This window comes from Coregonus lavaretus (assembly GCF_964263955.1).
Source record: "Coregonus lavaretus genome assembly, chromosome: 5".
Classification (NCBI taxonomy): domain Eukaryota; kingdom Metazoa; phylum Chordata; class Actinopteri; order Salmoniformes; family Salmonidae; genus Coregonus; species Coregonus lavaretus.
In genome coordinates, this window is record NC_139992.1 from 51442473 (window position 1) to 51461128 (window position 18656).

The window sequence follows — 18656 nt, forward strand, 5'->3', positions numbered from 1 at the left end:
CCAACCAGAGGGTTAACATATTATAACACCACGCCAAACGACCTGCCAACCACACAGAGGGTTAACATATTATAACACCACGCCAAACGACCTGCCAACCAGAGGGTTAACATATTATAACACCACGCCAAACGACCTGCCAACCAGAGGGTTAACATATTATAACACCAAACCAAACGACCTGCCAACCAACCAGAGGGTTAACATATTATAACACCAAACCAAACGACCTGCCAACCAGAGGGTTAACATATTATAACACCAAACCAAACGACCTGCCAACCAGAAGGTTAACATATTATAACACCACGCCAAACGACCTGCCAAGCAGAGGGTTAACATATTATAACACCACGCCAAACGACCTGCCAACCACACAGAGGGTTAACATATTATAACACCACGCCAAACGACCTGCCAACCAGAGGGTTAACATATTATAACACCACGCCAAACGACCTGCCAACCACAGAGGGTTAACATATTATAACACCACGCCAAACGACCTGCCAACCAGAGGGTTAACATATTATAACACCACGCCAAACGACCTGCCAACCAGAGGGTTAACATATTATAACACCACGCCAAACGACCTGCCAACCAGAGGGTTAACATATTATAACACCACGCCAAACGACCTGCCAACCAGAGGGTTAACATATTATAACACCACGCCAAACGACCTGCCAACCAGAGGGTTAACATATTATAACACCAAACCAAACGACCTGCCAACCAGAGGGTTAACATATTATAACACCACGCCAAACGACCTGCCAACCAGAGGGTTAACATATTATAACACCACGCCAAACGACCTGCCAACCAGAGGGTTAACATATTATAACACCACGCCAAACGACCTGCCAACCAGAGGGTTAACATATTATAACACCACGCCAAACGACCTGCCAAGCAAAGGGTTAACATATTATAACACCACGCCAAACGACCTGCCAACCAGAGGGTTAACATATTATAACACCACGCCAAACGACCTGCCAACCAGAGGGTTAACATATTATAACACCACGCCAAACGACCTGCCAACCACACAGAGGGTTAACATATTATAACACCACGCCAAACGACCTGCCAACCAGAGGGTTAACATATTATAACACCACGCCAAACGACCTGCCAACCAGAGGGTTAACATATTATAACACCAAACCAAACGACCTGCCAACCAGAGGGTTAACATATTATAACACCACGCCAAACGACCTGCCAACCACAGAGGGTTAACATATTATAACACCACGCCAAACGACCTGCCAACCAGAGGGTTAACATATTATAACACCAAACCAAACGACCTGCCAACCAGAGGGTTAACATATTATAACACCACGCCAAACGACCTGCCAACCACACAGAGGGTTAACATATTATAACACCACGCCAAACGACCTGCCAACCAGAGGGTTAACATATTATAACACCACGCCAAACGACCTGCCAACCAGAGGGTTAACATATTATAACACCAAACCAAACGACCTGCCAACCAGAGGGTTAACATATTATAACACCACGCCAAACGACCTGCCAACCACAGAGGGTTAACATATTATAACACCACGCCAAACGACCTGCCAACCAGAGGGTTAACATATTATAACACCACGCCAAACGACCTGCCAACCAGAGGGTTAACATATTATAACACCACGCCAAACGACCTGCCACCCAGAGGGTTAACATATTATAACACCACGCCAAACGACCTGCCAACCAGAGGGTTAACATATTATAACACCACGCCAAACGACCTGCCAACCAGAGGGTTAACATATTATAACACCAAACCAAACGACCTGCCAACCAGAGGGTTAACATATTATAACACCACGCCAAACGACCTGCCAACCAGAGGGTTAACATATTATAACACCACGCCAAACGACCTGCCAACCAGAGGGTTAACATATTATAACACCACGCCAAACGACCTGCCAACCACAGCGGGTTAACATATTATAACACCAAACCAAACGACCTGCCAACCAGAGGGTTAACATATTATAACACCAAACCAAACGACCTGCCAACCAGAGGGTTAACATATTATAACACCAAACCAAACGACCTGCCAACCAGAGGGTTAACATATTATAACACCACGCCAAACGACCTGCCAACCAGAGGGTTAACATATTATAACACCACGCCAAACGACCTGCCAACCACAGAGGGTTAACATATTATAACACCAAACCAAACGACCTGCCAACCAGAGGGTTAACATATTATAACACCAAACCAAACACTGTGCTATACTAACTTCCTCCCAACATAACCCTACAGTGCATACGGAAAGTATTCAGATCCCTTGACTTCAGATCCCTTGACTTTTTCCATATTTTGTTAAGTTATTCTAAAATTGATTAAATTGTTTGACAAGTAAAAACAGGTTTTTAGAAATGTTTGCAAATGTGTTACAAATAAAAAAAACTGAAAAATGACAGACCCTTTACTCAGTATTTTGTTAAAGCACCTTTGGCAGTGATTACAGCCTCGAGTCTTCTTGGGTATGACGCTACAAGCTTGGCACACCTGTATTTGGGGAGTTTCTCCCATTCTTCTCTGCAGATCCTCTCAAGCTCTGTCAGGTTGGATGGGGAGTGTCGCTGCACAGCTATTTTCAGGTCTCTCCAGAGATGTTCGATCAGGTTCAAGTCCGGGCTCTGGCTGGGCCACTCAAGGACATTCAGAGACTTGTCCCGAAGCCACTTATCTTGGCTGTGTGCTTAGGGTCGTTGTCCTGTCGGAAGGTGAACCTTTGCCCCAGTCTGAGGTCCTCTGGAGCAGTGCTCTGGAGCAGGTTTTCATCAAGGATCTCTCTGTACTTTGCTCCATTCATCTTTCCCTCGATCCTGACTTCTGGAAGGTTCTCCCATCTCCACAGAGGAACTCTGGAGCTCTGTCAGAGTGACCATCGGGTTCTTGGTCACCTCCCTGACCAAGACCCTTCTCCCCCGATTACTCAGTTTGGCCATGCGGCCAGCTCTAGGAAGAGCTCTTGGTGGTTCCAAACTTCTTCCATTTAAGAATGATGGAGGCCACTGTGTTCTTGGGGACCTCCAATGCTGCAGAAATGTTTTGGTACCCTTCCCCAGTTCTGTGCCTCGACACAATCCTGTCTCAGAGCTCTACGGACAATTCCTTCGACCTCATGGTTTGGTTTTTGCTCTGACATGCACTGTCAACTGTGGGACCTTATATAGACAGGTGTGTGCCTTTCCAAATCATGTCCAATCAATTGAATTTACCACAGGTGGACTCCAATCAAGTTATAGAAACATCTCAAGGATGATCAGTGGAAACAGGATGAACCTGAGCTAAATTTTGAGCCTCATAGCAAAGGGTCTGAATACTTTTGTAAATAAGGTATTTCAGTTTTTTTTTATTTTTTATAAATGTGCAAAAGTTTGGAAAATGAGAATATACCCCTATACTGTGGGTCAACTGATACAACGATATGATGCCAAGTTATCCATTCAAGTTCTGCTTCTTCTTAAATCTCATTATTATGAGTTTGTTCGGGTTCGGGTTCAGCTTATTGTTGTCCAAAGAGGTGGAATGGGTTCACACTCATAAAGCTTATAAATAATAATCATCATAAACTTCGTTATTATTCGTCTTTAATGTTTTCACTGCATCAGCGTATGCAGACGTTTCGGCTTTACAGTCTTCTTCAGTGTGTTGGTGCCATTTTCAGATAATATAATAACATGCCATTTATCAGACGCTTTTATCCAAAGCGACTTACAGTCGTGCGTGCATACATTTTTGTGTATGGGTGGTCCCGGGGATCGAACCCACTACCTTGGCGTTACAAGCACCGTGCTCTACCAGCGGAGCTACAGAGGACCAAGCGCCGTGCTCTACCAGCGGAGCTACAGAGGACCAAGCGCCGTGCTCTACCAGCTGAGCTACAGAGGACCAAGCACCGTGCTCTACCAGCTGAGCTACAGAGGACCAAGCGCCGTGCTCTACCAGCTGAGCTACAGCAGGTCCTACTAATCGCGGTTGCCACTCATCTGCCAATTAGTCAAAAAGAGATACAGAATTATAGGGTATTGGATTTTCTAATGAAACTACAAAGTATACCAGTTATTAGTGAAGGAGATTGGTTAGTTACTCTTGATGTCTCATCGCTGAATGACGGAGGTACGGAGGCCCTCAAGTTCTTCCTCTCCAACCGCTTAAGCGCTGTCTACAAATTATATAATTGAACTAGTGCTTACTAAAAAATTATTTTTTATTTGATAAATATTACTACAGACTTTTGGAACAGCAATGGGAAGTCCATTAGCTCACAACTATGCACATCTCTTTATGGGGAAATTCGAATAGGATTTTATTTATACTTTTTATTCGTGGTCCTCTGTAGCTCAGCTGGTAGAGCACGGCGCTTGGTCCTCTGGAGCTCAGCTGGTAGAGCACGGCGCTTGGTCCTCTGGAGCTCAGCTGGTAGAGCACGGTGCTTGGTCCTCTGGAGCTCAGCTGGTAGAGCACGGTGCTTGGTCCTCTGTAGCTCAGCTGGTAGAGCACGGCGCTTGGTCCTCTGTAGCTCAGCTGGTAGAGCACGGCGCTTGGTCCTCTGTAGCTCAGCTGGTAGAGCACGGCGCTTGGAACGCCAAGGTAGTGGGTTCGATCCCCGGGACCACCCATACACAAAAATTTATGCACGCATGACTGTAAGTCGCTTTGGATAAAAGCCTCTGCTAAATGGCATATTATTATTATTATAAGATAATCCTTACAACGATCATGTTAAATACTGGACCCGCTATATAAACGATTGCTTTATGATCTGGACGGGTTCCGAAATTAAATTAAATGAATTTCTTAACAACATTAACTCTAGAGTACAATCAATTTCCTTCACTATGGAAAATAACATTAACTCTATACATTTCTTAGATGTACTTACAAAGGGACAATCTCTAAGTATTACAGTTTACAGAAAACCTACAGATAAAAATACTATATTGACAGCTGATAGTTATCACCCTCTCCCCCTACCAGTCAGCCAACTTCATAGACTGCGTCTCATCTGTGACACAGAGGAAAAATATGATAGACAATCAAACTCTCTCCTTGAGTGTTTCTGCTGTAGAGGAAACCCTGATACCTGGCTTGATAAAGCTATAGAGGATACCCTGATACCTGGCTTGATGAAGCTGTAGAGGATACCCTGATACCTGGCTTGATAAAGCTATAGAGGATACCCCGATACCTGGCTTGATGAAGCTGTAGAGGATACCCTGATACCTGGCTTGATGAAGCTGTAGAGGATACCCTGATACCTGGCTTGATGAAGCTGTAGAGGATACCCTGATACCTGGCTTAATAAAGCTATAGAGGATACCCTGATAAAGCTGTAGAGGATACCCTGATACCTGGCTTGATAAAGCTATAGAGGATACCCTGATAAAGCTGTAGAGGATACCCTGATACCTGGCTTGATAAAGCTAACCCCTGTAGATCATGTACCTCATTAACCCCTGTAGATCATGTACCACATTAACCCCTGTAGATCATGTACCACATTAAGGAAATGTTGTAACTTAGTATGACCTCTGACTTCTAGGTCCAATGAGATAAAGTCATGTATTACATTTTACATTTCAGTCATTTAGCAGATGCTCTTATCCAGAGCGACTTACAGTTAGCGAGTGCATACATTTTTTATTTATGTTTCATACTGGCCCCCCGTGGGAAACGAACCCACAACCCTGCGTTGCAAACGCCATGCTCTACCAACTGAGCTACAGGGGACCTGTATAACTTGCACTTCTAAAGGAGTAATGTACAGTACCAGTCAAAAGTTTTATATTTTATATTTGAGATTCTTCAAATAGCCACCTTTTGCCTTGATGACAGCTTTGCACACTCTTGGCATTCTCTCAACCAGCGTCACCTGGAATGCTTTTCCAACAGTCTTGAAGGAGTTCCCACATATGCTGAGCACTTGTTGGCTGCTTTTCCTTCACTCTGCGGTCCGACTCATCCCAAACCATCTCAATTGGGTTGAGGTCGGGGGATTGTGGAGGCCAGGTCATCTGATGCAGCACTCCATCACTCTCCTTCTTGGTAAAATAGCCCTTACACAGCCTGGAGGTGTGTTGGGTCATTGTCCTGTTGAAAAACAAATCATAGTCCCACTAAGCCCAAACCAAATGGGATGACGTATCGCTTCAGAATGCTGTGGTAGCCATGCTGGTAAAGTGTGCCTTGAATTTTAAATAAATCACAGTGTCACCAGCATAGCACCCCCACACCATAACACCTCCTCCTCCATGCTTTACGGTGGGAGCTACACATGCGGAGATCATCCGTTCATCCACACCGCGTCTCACAAAGACACGGCGGTTGGAACCAAAAACCTCAAATTTGGACTCCAGACCAAAGGACACATTTCCACCGGTCTAATGTCCATTGCTCGTGTTTCTTGGCCCAAGCAGGTCTCTTAGATTTTACATTTACGTCATTTAGCAGACGCTCTTATCCAGAGCCACTTACAAATTGGTGCATTCAACTTATGATAGCCAGTGGGACAACCACCTTTTTTTAAAACATTTTTTTATGGGGGGTGGGGGAAGAAGGATTACTTTATACTATTCCAGGTATTCCTTAAAGAGGTGGGGTTTCAAGTGTCCCAGGAAGGTGGTCAGTGACTCCGCTGTCCTGGCGTTATTGGTGTCCTTTAGTAGTGGTTTCTTTGCAGCAATTCGACCATGAAGGCCTGATTCATACAGTCCCCTCAAAACAGTTGCTGATGAGATGTGTCTGTGACTTGAACTCTGTGAAGCATTTATTTGGGCTGCAATTTCTGAGGCTGATAACTCTAATGAACTTATCCTCTGCAGCAGAGGTAACTCTGGGTCTTCCATTCCTGTGGCGGTCCTCATGAGAGCCAGTTTCATCATAGCGCTTGATGGTTTTTGCGACTGCACTTGAAGAAACGTTCAAAGTTCTTTACATTTTCCGGATTGACTGACCTTCATGTCTTAAAGTAATGATGGACTGTCGTTTCTCTTTGCTTATTTGAGCTGTTCTTGCCATAATATGGACTTGGTCTTTTACCAAATAGGGCTATCTTCTGTATACCACCCCTACCTTGTCACAACACAACTGATTAGCTCAAACGCATTAAAGAAGGAAAGAAATTCCACAAATTAACTTTTAAGAAGGCACACCTGTTAATTGAAATGCATTCCAGGTGACTACCTCATGAAGCTGGTTGAGAGAATGCCAAGCGTGTGCAAAGCTGTCATCAAGGCAAAGGGTGGTTATTTGAAGAATCTCAAATATATTTTGATTTGTTTTACACTTTTTTGGTTACTACATGATTCTATATGTGTTATTTCATAGTGTTGATGTCTTCACTATTATTCTACAATGTAGAAAATAGTACAAAATAAAGAAAAACCCTTGAATGAGGAGGTATGTCCAAACGTTTGACTGGTACTGTATATGTTACAGTGTTCTTGTAATAATATTTATATTGGCAAAACATCCTTGAAAGTACGTCTTGGAGAACGTAAACCCACTATTAGACTTCAAGATATCACCTCTGCCAGTTGCGAGACACTTTATTGAACAAAATCATTCTATTAATGAATTGCGTTGCGTCGGCAAAAAGTGTATCCACCCCGTAGAGGAGGGGACTATGACAACAAACGACTCCATAGAGAAGCCATGTGGATATATACATTAAATTCAGTATCTCCACACGGTTTAAACAAATCATTGGATTTCACCTCCTTCCTACAGTATAAGCCACATTTAGACTGTTATAAAAGAACACTGTCCATATCAGATTTTGCATATGTTTTATGAGTTGGCCCCACATATTTATGAACGGCTTTGCCTGATGTCCTTTGTGGTGGGCTATCTCATGAATTTATATGTATTTAGGTGAGTTGCCCTTCGTGCCCGCCCCCATACCCTATAATTCTTTATCTCTTTGTGACTCATTTGTATACAGGTAGCCACATCCCCTGATTGGCCGATGAGTGGCAACCCTGATTTAGAATCACCTGCTGCTTATTGGTTGTTCTTTACAAACGCTGTTTTGAATTAAAGTAAATGGTACCAACACACTGAAGAAGGCTGTAACGCCGAAACGTCTGCGATGATATCTGATATCTGATATCTGTGATACAACGTCTGCGATGATATCTGATATCTGATATCTGTGATGCAACGTCTGTGATGATATCTGATATCTGATATCTGTGATGCAACACGTCTGTGATGATATCTGATATCTGTGATGCAACATGTTTGAGTGAGAACCTCTTTGTTTGGCTGGTTTGGTTTTTACCAGGCTTCTGGGAGAGAGATGGTTAGACATGGTTTTCTTTTCAGTACTTATTGTTGTACTCACCAGATGTCTACTTTCTCAGACACCGGTTCGTTCCTGATGACCTCTGGGGCCATCCAGGCCACCGTACCAGCGAACGACATCTGAGTGCTCTTATCACTGAGCTCCTTGGATGTCCCGAAGTCACTGATCTTCACTGTGTCTTGTTGGGTCACCAGCACACTGAGGGAGAAGGGGAGCAGAGTGACATCCAGAGCATATACAGTAGGACCTCAATGGACAAAACACAACGTGAAGGACCTCAATGGACAAAACACAACGTGAAGGACCTCAATGGACAAAACACAACGTGAAGGACCTCAATGGACAAAACACAACGTGAATTTGAGGAATTACAAATATGTGGGCAATAACCTATAACCAATAACCAATAACCTATAACCAATAACCTATAACCAATAACCTATAACCTATAACCTATAACCTATAACCAATAACCAATAACCTATAACCAATAACCTATAACCAATAACCTATAACCAATAACCAATAACCTATAACCAATAACCTATAACCTATAACCAATAACATATAACCTATAACCAATAACCTATAACCAATAACCTATAACCTATAACCAATAACCTATAACCTATAACCAATAACCTATAACCAATAACCTATAACCTATAACCAATAACATATAACCTATAACCAATAACCTATAACCAATAACCTATAACCTATAACCAATAACCTATAACCAATAACCAATAACAAATAACCTATAACCAATAACCTATAACCAATAACCTATAACCTATAACCAATAACCAATAACCAATAACCTATAACCAATAACCTATAACCTATAACCAATAACCTATAACCAATAACCAATAACCAATAACCTATAACCTATAACCAATAACCTATAACCTATAACCAATAACCAATAACCTATAACCAATAACCTATATCCAATAACCTATAACCAATAACCTATAACCTATATCCAATAACCTATAACCTATATCCAATAACCTATAACCAATAACCTATAACCTATAGCCAATAACCAATAACCAATAACCAATAACCTATAACCCATAACCAATAACCTATAGCCAATAACCTATAACATATATCCAATAACCTATAACCTATAACCTATAACCTATATCCAATAACCAATAACCAATAACCTATAACCTATAACCTATATCCAATAACCAATAACCAATAACCAATAACCTATAACCAATAACCTATAACCTATAACCTATAACCAATAACCTATATCCAATAACCAATAACCTATAACCTCTAACCTCTAACCTCTAACCTCTAACCTCTAACCTCTAACCTCACCCTGGATTGGTCAATAATATAAAACCTAAGTACAAACAGGAACAGAAACACAACTCTGCCGCCAGAGAAAAATAAGAAAGATTCCTTTCTCATCAAAACATGAGACAGACAGACAGAAGGTATTTGAGACTGACAGACAGACAGAAGGTCTTTGAGACTGACAGACAGACAGAAGGTATTTGAGACTGACAGACGGACAGAAGGTATTTGAGACTGACAGACGGACAGAAGGTATTTGAGACTGACAGACAGACAGAAGGTATTTGAGACTGACAGACAGACAGAAGGTCTTTGAGACTGACAGACGGACAGAAGGTATTTGAGACTGACAGACAGACAGAAGGTATTTGAGACTGACAGACGGACAGAAGGTCTTTGAGACTGACAGACAGACAGAAGGTATTTGAGACTGACAGACGGACAGAAGGTATTTGAGACTGACAGACGGACAGAAGGTATTTGAGACTGACAGACAGACAGAAGGTCTTTGAGACTGACAGACAGACAGAAGGTCTTTGAGACTGACATGCAGACAGAAGGTCTTTGAGACTGACAGACAGACAGAAGGTCTTTGAGACTGACAGACGGACAGAAGGTATTTGAGACTGACAGACGGACAGAAGGTCTTTGAGACTGACAGACAGACAGAAGGTATTTGAGACTGACAGACGGACAGAAGGTATTTGAGACTGACAGACGGACAGAAGGTATTTGAGACTGACAGACAGACAGAAGGTCTTTGAGACTGACAGACAGACAGAAGGTCTTTGAGACTGACATGCAGACAGAAGGTCTTTGAAACTGACAGACAGACAGAAGGTCTTTGAGACTGACAGACAGACAGAAGGTCTTTGAGACTGACAGACGGACAGAAGGTATTTGAGACTGACAGACAGACAGAAGGTCTTTGAGATTGACAGACAGACAGAAGGTCTTTGAGACTGACAGACAGACAGAAGGTCTTTGAGACTGACAGACAGACAGAAGGTCTTTGTGTGGTCTTCGTATTGCAATGATTCTGTTCAGGAAGTCACAGCGAACTACAGCAGATTCCTCCTGTCTCTGTCTTTATACAGCTGACTAATATAGATAAACACAGCTGACTAATATAGATAAACACAGCTGACTAATATAGATAAACACAGCTGACTAATATAGATAAACACAGCTGACTAATATAGATAAACACAGCTGACTAATATAGATAAACACAGCTGACTAATATAGATAAACACAGCTGACTAATATAGATAAACACAGCTGACTAATATAGATAAACACAGCTGACTAATATAGATAAACACAGCTGACTAATATAGTTTAAAATACTGCTGACTAACAGAGTTTAACACTGCTGACTAATATAGATAAACACAGCTGACTAATATAGTTTAAAATACTGCTGACTAACAGAGTTTAACACTGCTGACTAATATAGATAAACACAGCTGACTAATATAGTTTAAAATACTGCTGACTAACAGAGTTTAACACTGCTGACTAATATAGATAAACACAGCTGACTAATATAGTTTAAAATACTGCTGACTAACAGAGTTTAACACTGCTGACTAACATAGTTAAACACTGCTGACTAACATAGTTAAACACTGCTGACTAACAGAGTTTAAAATACTGCTGACTAACAGAGTTTAACACTGCTGACTAACATAGTTAAACACTGCTGACTAACAGAGTTTAAAATACTGCTGACTAACAGAGTTTAACACTGCTGACTAACATAGTTAAACACTGCTGACTAACATAGTTAAACACTGCTGACTAACAGAGTTTAAAATACTGCTGACTAACATAGTTAAACACTGCTGACTAACATAGTTAAACACTGCTGACTAACATAGTTAAACACTGCTGACTAACAGAGTTTAAAATACTGCTGACTAACATAGTTTAATACTGCTGACTAACAGAGTTTAATACTGCTGACTAACAGAGTTTAATACTGCTGACTAACAGAGTTTAATACTGCTGACTAACAGAGTTTAATACTGCTGACTAACAGAGTTTAATACTGCTGACTAATAGAGTTTAATACTGCTGACTAACATAGTTTAATACTGCTGACTAATAGAGTTTAATACTGCTGACTAACAGAGTTTAATACTGCTGACTAATAGAGTTTAATACTGCTGACTAACAGAGTTTAATACTGCTGACTAACCTCTCCCACACTAACTTTACAAAATGCAAACTTGCAATGCTTTTGTTCGATTTTTTTATTGATTTTTTATGCATGGATACGATGGCTCATTGTTCGTTGTTGGCATTTCCTGCCTAAGTTTGCCCACTTTGTCAATGAAGTAATCATTAAAATAATTGGCAACATTAAAAGGTTTTGTGATGAATAAGCCATCTGATTAGCTGAAAGATGGAGTCGAATTTGTCTTTCTGCCATAGTCTTCTTCCATCATTCTTTAAATCATTGATCTTGGCTTCATAATACAGTTTCTTCTTTTTGTTGAGTTTAGTCACATCATTTCTCAATTTGCAATAAGAAATTGTGTTTTTTACATTGGATAAAAGTAGAGACTCAGAGCTAGAAAATGGTATATCATACACTGCAGTTGAGGAAAAATGGGAAAGTAATTCTGCTTTGAAAGTTGATAAACTTGTAACCCCACTATTGAGAAAATGGCCCCTTGAATGTTTTGGTACCTACTGGAGAGCTCTTCTTTGTCTACACCCATTCAGCATCGTTCACGCCCTCTTAAGCCTTAGCCCCACCCATCTCTTTACGGATTCACATGTGAGGCCATGTGCTAAACACACGCTATATTAAATAAAATCTAAGTTTATTTGTCACATGCACAGGATACAGAAGGTGTAAACGGTACAGTGATAGTACTTGCATACTTGCATAATTGCAATTTCAAAAACAAATATTTTATCGTTATTAGATGACGTTTACCCAACACACTTGTCTAAATTGATGGGTCATGTGAAGGAAATGCTATAACCCCCCCCCCCCCCCCAGCCACATCTAGCTGAGTGGACGGGTCACTATTGTCTAGACATGTACACATGTTCATGAAATACAATCGATGGCCGTTATCACTCCGGTTCACACTGACCGTGGCGTGTTCACACTGACCGTGGCGTGTTCACACTGACCGTGGCGTGTTCACACTGACCGTGGCGTGTGCAGAAAGTAGCCCATCACTCTTTCCTACTGATATGTCAATAGCGCCTGCTAAATTCAGGGCATCAATGTTGTTGAGAAAATAAGCAAAACTTGTGTAGTTTTCGATGGCTAACGTTATATCTATAAAATACGGCGTGGTAGAAAGGACTGTCAACACATCCTGACCAGCTCATGTTATAGACAGAAGGATGCTACATGGCAGACCAATCCAAACTCATAGACAGAAGGATGCTACATGGCAGACCAATCCAAACTCATAGACAGAAGCATGCTACATGGCAGACCAATCCAAACTCATAGACAGAAGGATGCTACATGGCAGACCAATCCAAACTCATAGACAGAAGGATGCTACATGGCAGACCAATCCAAACTCATAGACAGAAGGATGCTACATGGCAGACCAATCCAAACTCATCTTGCGGCATGTCCAGCCCATACATTATCTCAGCCAATCATGGCTATTGGGAAGGTTCCAGTCGTTTTCCATGGCTAAACCAACTAGGCTTGTAATTTAACAATTTTATTCGTATTTATGGATGGAATACAAGTTTGTTATTAAGGCACATGAAAGTTCACATGTTCCAGAAGGCATTTCTGGCAAAAAAATTAATAAATGCTGCTCCTGTGAAGTAGTGACTTGCGACCTATGAATAGTTTCCTGAAATGAGTCACATATTATTTAGATACTGACTGTTAGCACTTGGTAACTATAGCAACACCCCAAAATAAAAAGCCTTTACATGTGCCAGGTGAACCTGCAACCACAACACTTCAATAACACACGTCATAAGATCTTCTCTAAGCATTACAGGGATATGGCTTTGAATATATACAGCAACCCCCCCCCCTCAGAGATCATTTCCCTCACTTTGTCCTCAGACTCCGTCCAGGTCTCGTGGAGATTCTGCAATTCCATCCACAACGTTGTTCCGTCTTGATTGTCCCCCTTGTCTGATTTATCCTTCATTGTTATCATGGATTCACACACAGAACTGATGTCCTCTCTCAATGACTTACAGATTGCTGTCATCTTGCTGTTCTCCTGTTTCAACTAATCGAGCTGACCCTGGAAGAACTGCAAACTGTTCTTCAGGTCCTGGACCTCTCTGGTCAAACTGTTCTTCAGGTCCTGGACCTCTCTGGTCAAACTGTTCTTCAGGTCCTGGACCTCTCTGGTCAAACTGTTCTTCAGGTCCTGGACCTCTCTGGTCAAACTGTTCTTCAGGTCCTGGACCTCTCTGGTCAGGTCGTCCATTCTTTTATTAGTTGACACCACCATTATTTGGACAAAACACTTGAAGATATTTTCTTGTTGTAACAACGCCTTGTAGAACTCGTTTTCTTTGTTTAAAATATCCTTCACCTGTGATAGAGAGACACCACTGTCCTCAACGGTACTCCCGCCGGCTTTGGTCTTTGTCATGGTAACAATGTAGGTTACGCTGTTACTCCTCGTAGTTCCAGACAGGGCAGGTCCCAGGAAAGACTGGAAACAACAACAACAAACAGCAGGGATCTAGACAGCCACAAGCCCGGGACAATCCGCGGTTCCAGCCACAAGCCCGGGACAATCCGCGGTTCCAGCCACAAGCCCGGGACAATCCGCGGTTCCAGCCACAAGCCCGGGACAATCCACGGTCCCAGCCACAAGCCCGGGACAATCCGCGGTTCCAGCCACAAGCCCGGGACAATCCGCGGTTCCAGCCACAAGCCCGGGACAATCCGCGGTTCCAGCCACAAGCCCGGGACAATCCACGGTCCCAGCCACAAGCCCGGGACAATCCACGGTCCCAGCCACAAGCCCGGGACAATCCGCGGTTCCAGCCACAAGCCCGGGACAATCCGCGGTTCCAGCCACAAGCCCGGGACAATCCGCGGTTCCAGCCACAAGCCCGGGACAATCCGCGGTTCCAGCCACAAGCCCGGGACAATCCGCGGTTCCAGCCACAAGCCCGGGACAATCCGCGGTTCCAGCCACAAGCCCGGGACAATCCACGGTCCCAGCCACAAGCCCGGGACAATCCACGGTCCCAGCCACAAGCCCGGGACAATCCACGGTCCCAGCCACAAGCCCGGGACAATCCGCGGTTCCAGCCACAAGCCCGGGACAATCCGCGGTTCCAGCCACAAGCCCGGGACAATCCGCGGTTCCAGCCACAAGCCCGGGACAATCCGCGGTTCCAGCCACAAGCCCGGGACAATCCACGGTCACAGCCACAAGCCCGGGACAATCCGCGGTTCCAGCCACAAGCCCGGGACAATCCACGGTCCCAGCCACAAGCCCGGGACAATCCACCGTCCCAACCACAAGCCCGGGACAATCCGCGGTTCCAGCCTCAAGCCTGGGACAATCCATGGTCACAGCCACAAGCCCGGGACAATCCACGGTCACAGCCACAAGCCCGGGACAATCCGCGGTTCCAGCCACAAGCCCGGGACAATCCACGGTCCCAGCCACAAGCCCGGGACAATCCACCGTCCCAACCACAAGCCCAGGACAATCCACGGTCCCAGCCACAAGCCCGGGACAATCCGCGGTTCCAGCCACAAGCCCGGGACAATCCGCGGTTCCAGCCACAAGCCCGGGACAATCCACGGTCCCAGCCACAAGCCCGGGACAATCCACGGTCCCAGCCACAAGCCCGGGACAATCCGCGGTTCCAGCCACAAGCCCGGGACAATCCGCGGTTCCAGCCACAAGCCCGGGACAATCCGCGGTTCGAGCCACAAGCCCAGGACAATCCGCGGTTCCAGCCACAAGCCCGGGACAATCCGCGGTTCCAGCCACAAGCCCGGGACAATCCGCGGTTCCAGCCACAGGCCCGGGACAATCCGCGGTCCCAGCCACAAGCCCAGGACAATCCACGGTCCCAGCCTCAAGCCCGGGACAATCCACGGTCCCAGCCACAAGCCCGGGACAATCCGCGGTTCCAGCCACAAGCCCGGGACAATCCGCGGTTCCAGCCACAAGCCCGGGACAATCCGCGGTCCCAGCCACAAGCCCGGGACAATCCGCGGTCCCAGCCACGTTCAAGCCCTCAAGAAACCCTGCTAGCTTGATAGGCAGCTAGCTAGCAGATAGGCTAGCTGCTATGCCAAACAGCTCAGCAGACCCTTGGTCGGCAGGATCACTGGACAGATAGCAGCGGTCCCAGCAACTGATGCCAACCGCGTCGCGGGATCCAAATTCAAACGTTAGCTAGCTAGTAACCAAACTTTTTCAATAGAATTTCAAAACTTTCCAAAACAACAAACTTTCCAAAACAACAAACCGAGCTCTCCCTCGTTCAACAGGAAGTGATGACAGGAAGTGACGAGTAAGACAGCACAGTGATTACAGTAGGTAGGCACAGTGATTACAGTGGGAAAGCACAGTGATTACAGTAAGAAAGCACAGTGATTACAGTTGGAAAGCACAGTGATTACAGTGGGAAAGCACAGTGATTACAGTAAGAAAGCACAGTGATTACAGTAGGAAAGCACAGTGATTACAGTAGGAAGAGAAGCAGAAAGCAGGTCAGTGCAGTATGTACAAAGATAGGCCCGCTCATATGTCTGACATGTTAAATACAGTTGAAGTGAGAAGTTTACATACACCTTAGCCAAATACATTTAAACTAAGTTTTTCACAATTCCTGACATTTAATCCTAGTAAAAATTCCCTGTTTTAGGTCAAGTTAGGATCACCACTTTATTTTAAGAATGTGAAATGTCAGAATAATAGTAGAGAGAATTATTTATTAAAGCTTTTATTTCTTTCATCACATTCCCAGTGGGTCAGAAGTTTACATACACTCTATTAGTATTTGGTAGCATTGCCTTTAAATTGTTTAACTTGGGTCAAACATTTCGGGTAGCCTTCCACAAGCTTCCCACAATAAGTTGGGTGAATTTTGTCCCATTCCTCCTGACAGAGCTGGTGTAACTGAGTCAGGTTTGTAGGCCTCCTTGCTCGCACACGCTTTTTCAGTTCTGCCCACACATTTCCTATAGGATTGAGGTCAGGGCTCTGTGATGGCCACTCCAATACCTTGACTTTGTTGTCCTTAAGCCATTTTGCCACAACTTTGGAAGTATGCTTGGGGTCATTGTCCATTTGGAAGACCCCATTTGCGACCAAGCTTTAACTTCCTGACTGATGTCTTGAGATGTTGCTTCAATATATCCACATAATTTTGCTTCCTCATGATGCCATCTATTTTGTGAAGTGCACCAGTCCCTCCTGCAGCAAAGCACCCCCACAGCATGATGCTGCCACCCCCGTGCTTCACGGTTGGGATGGTGTTCTTCGGCTTGCAAGCATCCCCCTTTTTCCTCCAAACATAACGATGGTCATTATGGCCAAACAGTTTCAATTTTTGTTTCAAAACACCAGAGGACATTTCTCCAAAAAGTACGATCTTTGTCCCCATGTGCAGTTGCAAACCGTAGTCTGGCTTTTTTATGGCGGTTTTGGAGCAGTGGCTTCTTCCTTGCTGAGCGGCCTTTCAGGTTATGTCGATATAGGACTCGTTTTACTGTGGATATACAGTGAGGGAAAAAAGTATTTGATCCCCTGCTGATTTTGTACGTTTGCCCACTGACAAAGACATGATCAGTCTATAATTTTAATGGTAGGTTTATTTGAACAGTGAGAGACAGAATAACAACAAATAAATCCAGAAAAACGCATGTCAAAAATGTTATCAATTGATTTGCATTTTAATGAGGGAAGTAAGTATTTGACCCCTCTGCAAAACATAACTTAGTACTTGGTGGCAAAACCCTTGTTGGCAGTCACAGAGGTCAGACGTTTCTTGTAGTTGGCCACCAGGTTTGCACACATCTCAGGAGGGATTTTGTCCCACTCCACTTTGCAGATCTTCTCCAAGTCATTAAGGTTTCGAGCCTGACGTTTGGCATCTCGAACCTTCAGCTCCCTCCACAGATTTTCTATGGGATTAAGGTCTGGAGACTGGCTAGGCCACTCCAGGACCTTAATGGGATTCTTCTTGAGCCACTCCTTCGTTGCCTTGGCCGTGTGTTTTGGGTTATTGTCATGCTGGAATACCCATCCACGACCCATTTGCAATGCCCTGGCTGAGGGAAGGAGGTTCTCACCCAAGATTTGACGGTACATGGCCCCGTCCATTGTCCCTTTGATGCGGTGAAGTTGTCCTGTCCCCTTAGCAGAAAAACACCCCCAAAGCATAATGTTTCCACCTCCATGTTTGACGGTGGGGATGGTGTTCTTGGGGTCATAGGCAGCATTCCTCCTCCTCCAAACACAGCGAGTTGAGTTGATGCCAAAGAGCTCGATTTTGGTCTCATCTGACCACAACACTTTCACCCAGTTCTCCTCTGAATCATTCAGATGTTCATTGGCAAACTTCAGGCGGCCCTGTATATGTGCTTTCTTGAGCAGGGGGACCTTGCGGGCGGTGCAGGATTTCAGTCCTTCACGGCGTAGTGTGTTACCAATTGTTTTCTTGGTGACTATGGTCCCAGCTGCCTTGAGATCATTGACAAGATCCTCCCGTGTAGTTCTGGGCTGATTCCTCACCGTTCTCATGATCATTGCAACTCCACGAGGTGAGATCTTGCATGGAGCCCCAGGCCGAGGGAGACTGACAGTTCTTTTGTGTTTCTTCCATTTGCGAATAATCGCACCAACTGTTGTCACCTTCTCACCAAGCTGCTTGGCGATGGTCTTGTAGCCCATTCCAGCCTTGTGTAGGTCTACAATCTTGTCCCTGACATCCTTGGAGAGCTCTTTGGTCTTGGCCATGGTGGAGA

The 18656-nt window shown here is 44.2% G+C and overlaps 2 protein-coding genes across 4 annotated transcripts in view; one reads left to right on the forward strand and one right to left on the reverse strand.

Annotated features, from left to right (window-relative positions):
• Nucleotides 1-18656, forward strand: part of LOC311129748 (neuron navigator 3-like) — a 753845-nt gene that overhangs the window by 554947 nt on the left and 180242 nt on the right. The gene's annotated exons all lie outside the window — the stretch shown is intronic.
• map3k13 (mitogen-activated protein kinase kinase kinase 13) overlaps nucleotides 1-18656 on the reverse strand; it is a gene marked incomplete at its 3' end in the record, with an annotated part of 70379 nt that overhangs the window by 25042 nt on the left and 26681 nt on the right. Inside the window, exon 4 of the mRNA XM_084161008.1 lies at nucleotides 8408-8566. Coding sequence (XP_084017134.1) covers nucleotides 8408-8566 — 159 coding nt within the window. The remainder of the gene's footprint in view (nucleotides 1-8407; nucleotides 8567-18656) is intronic.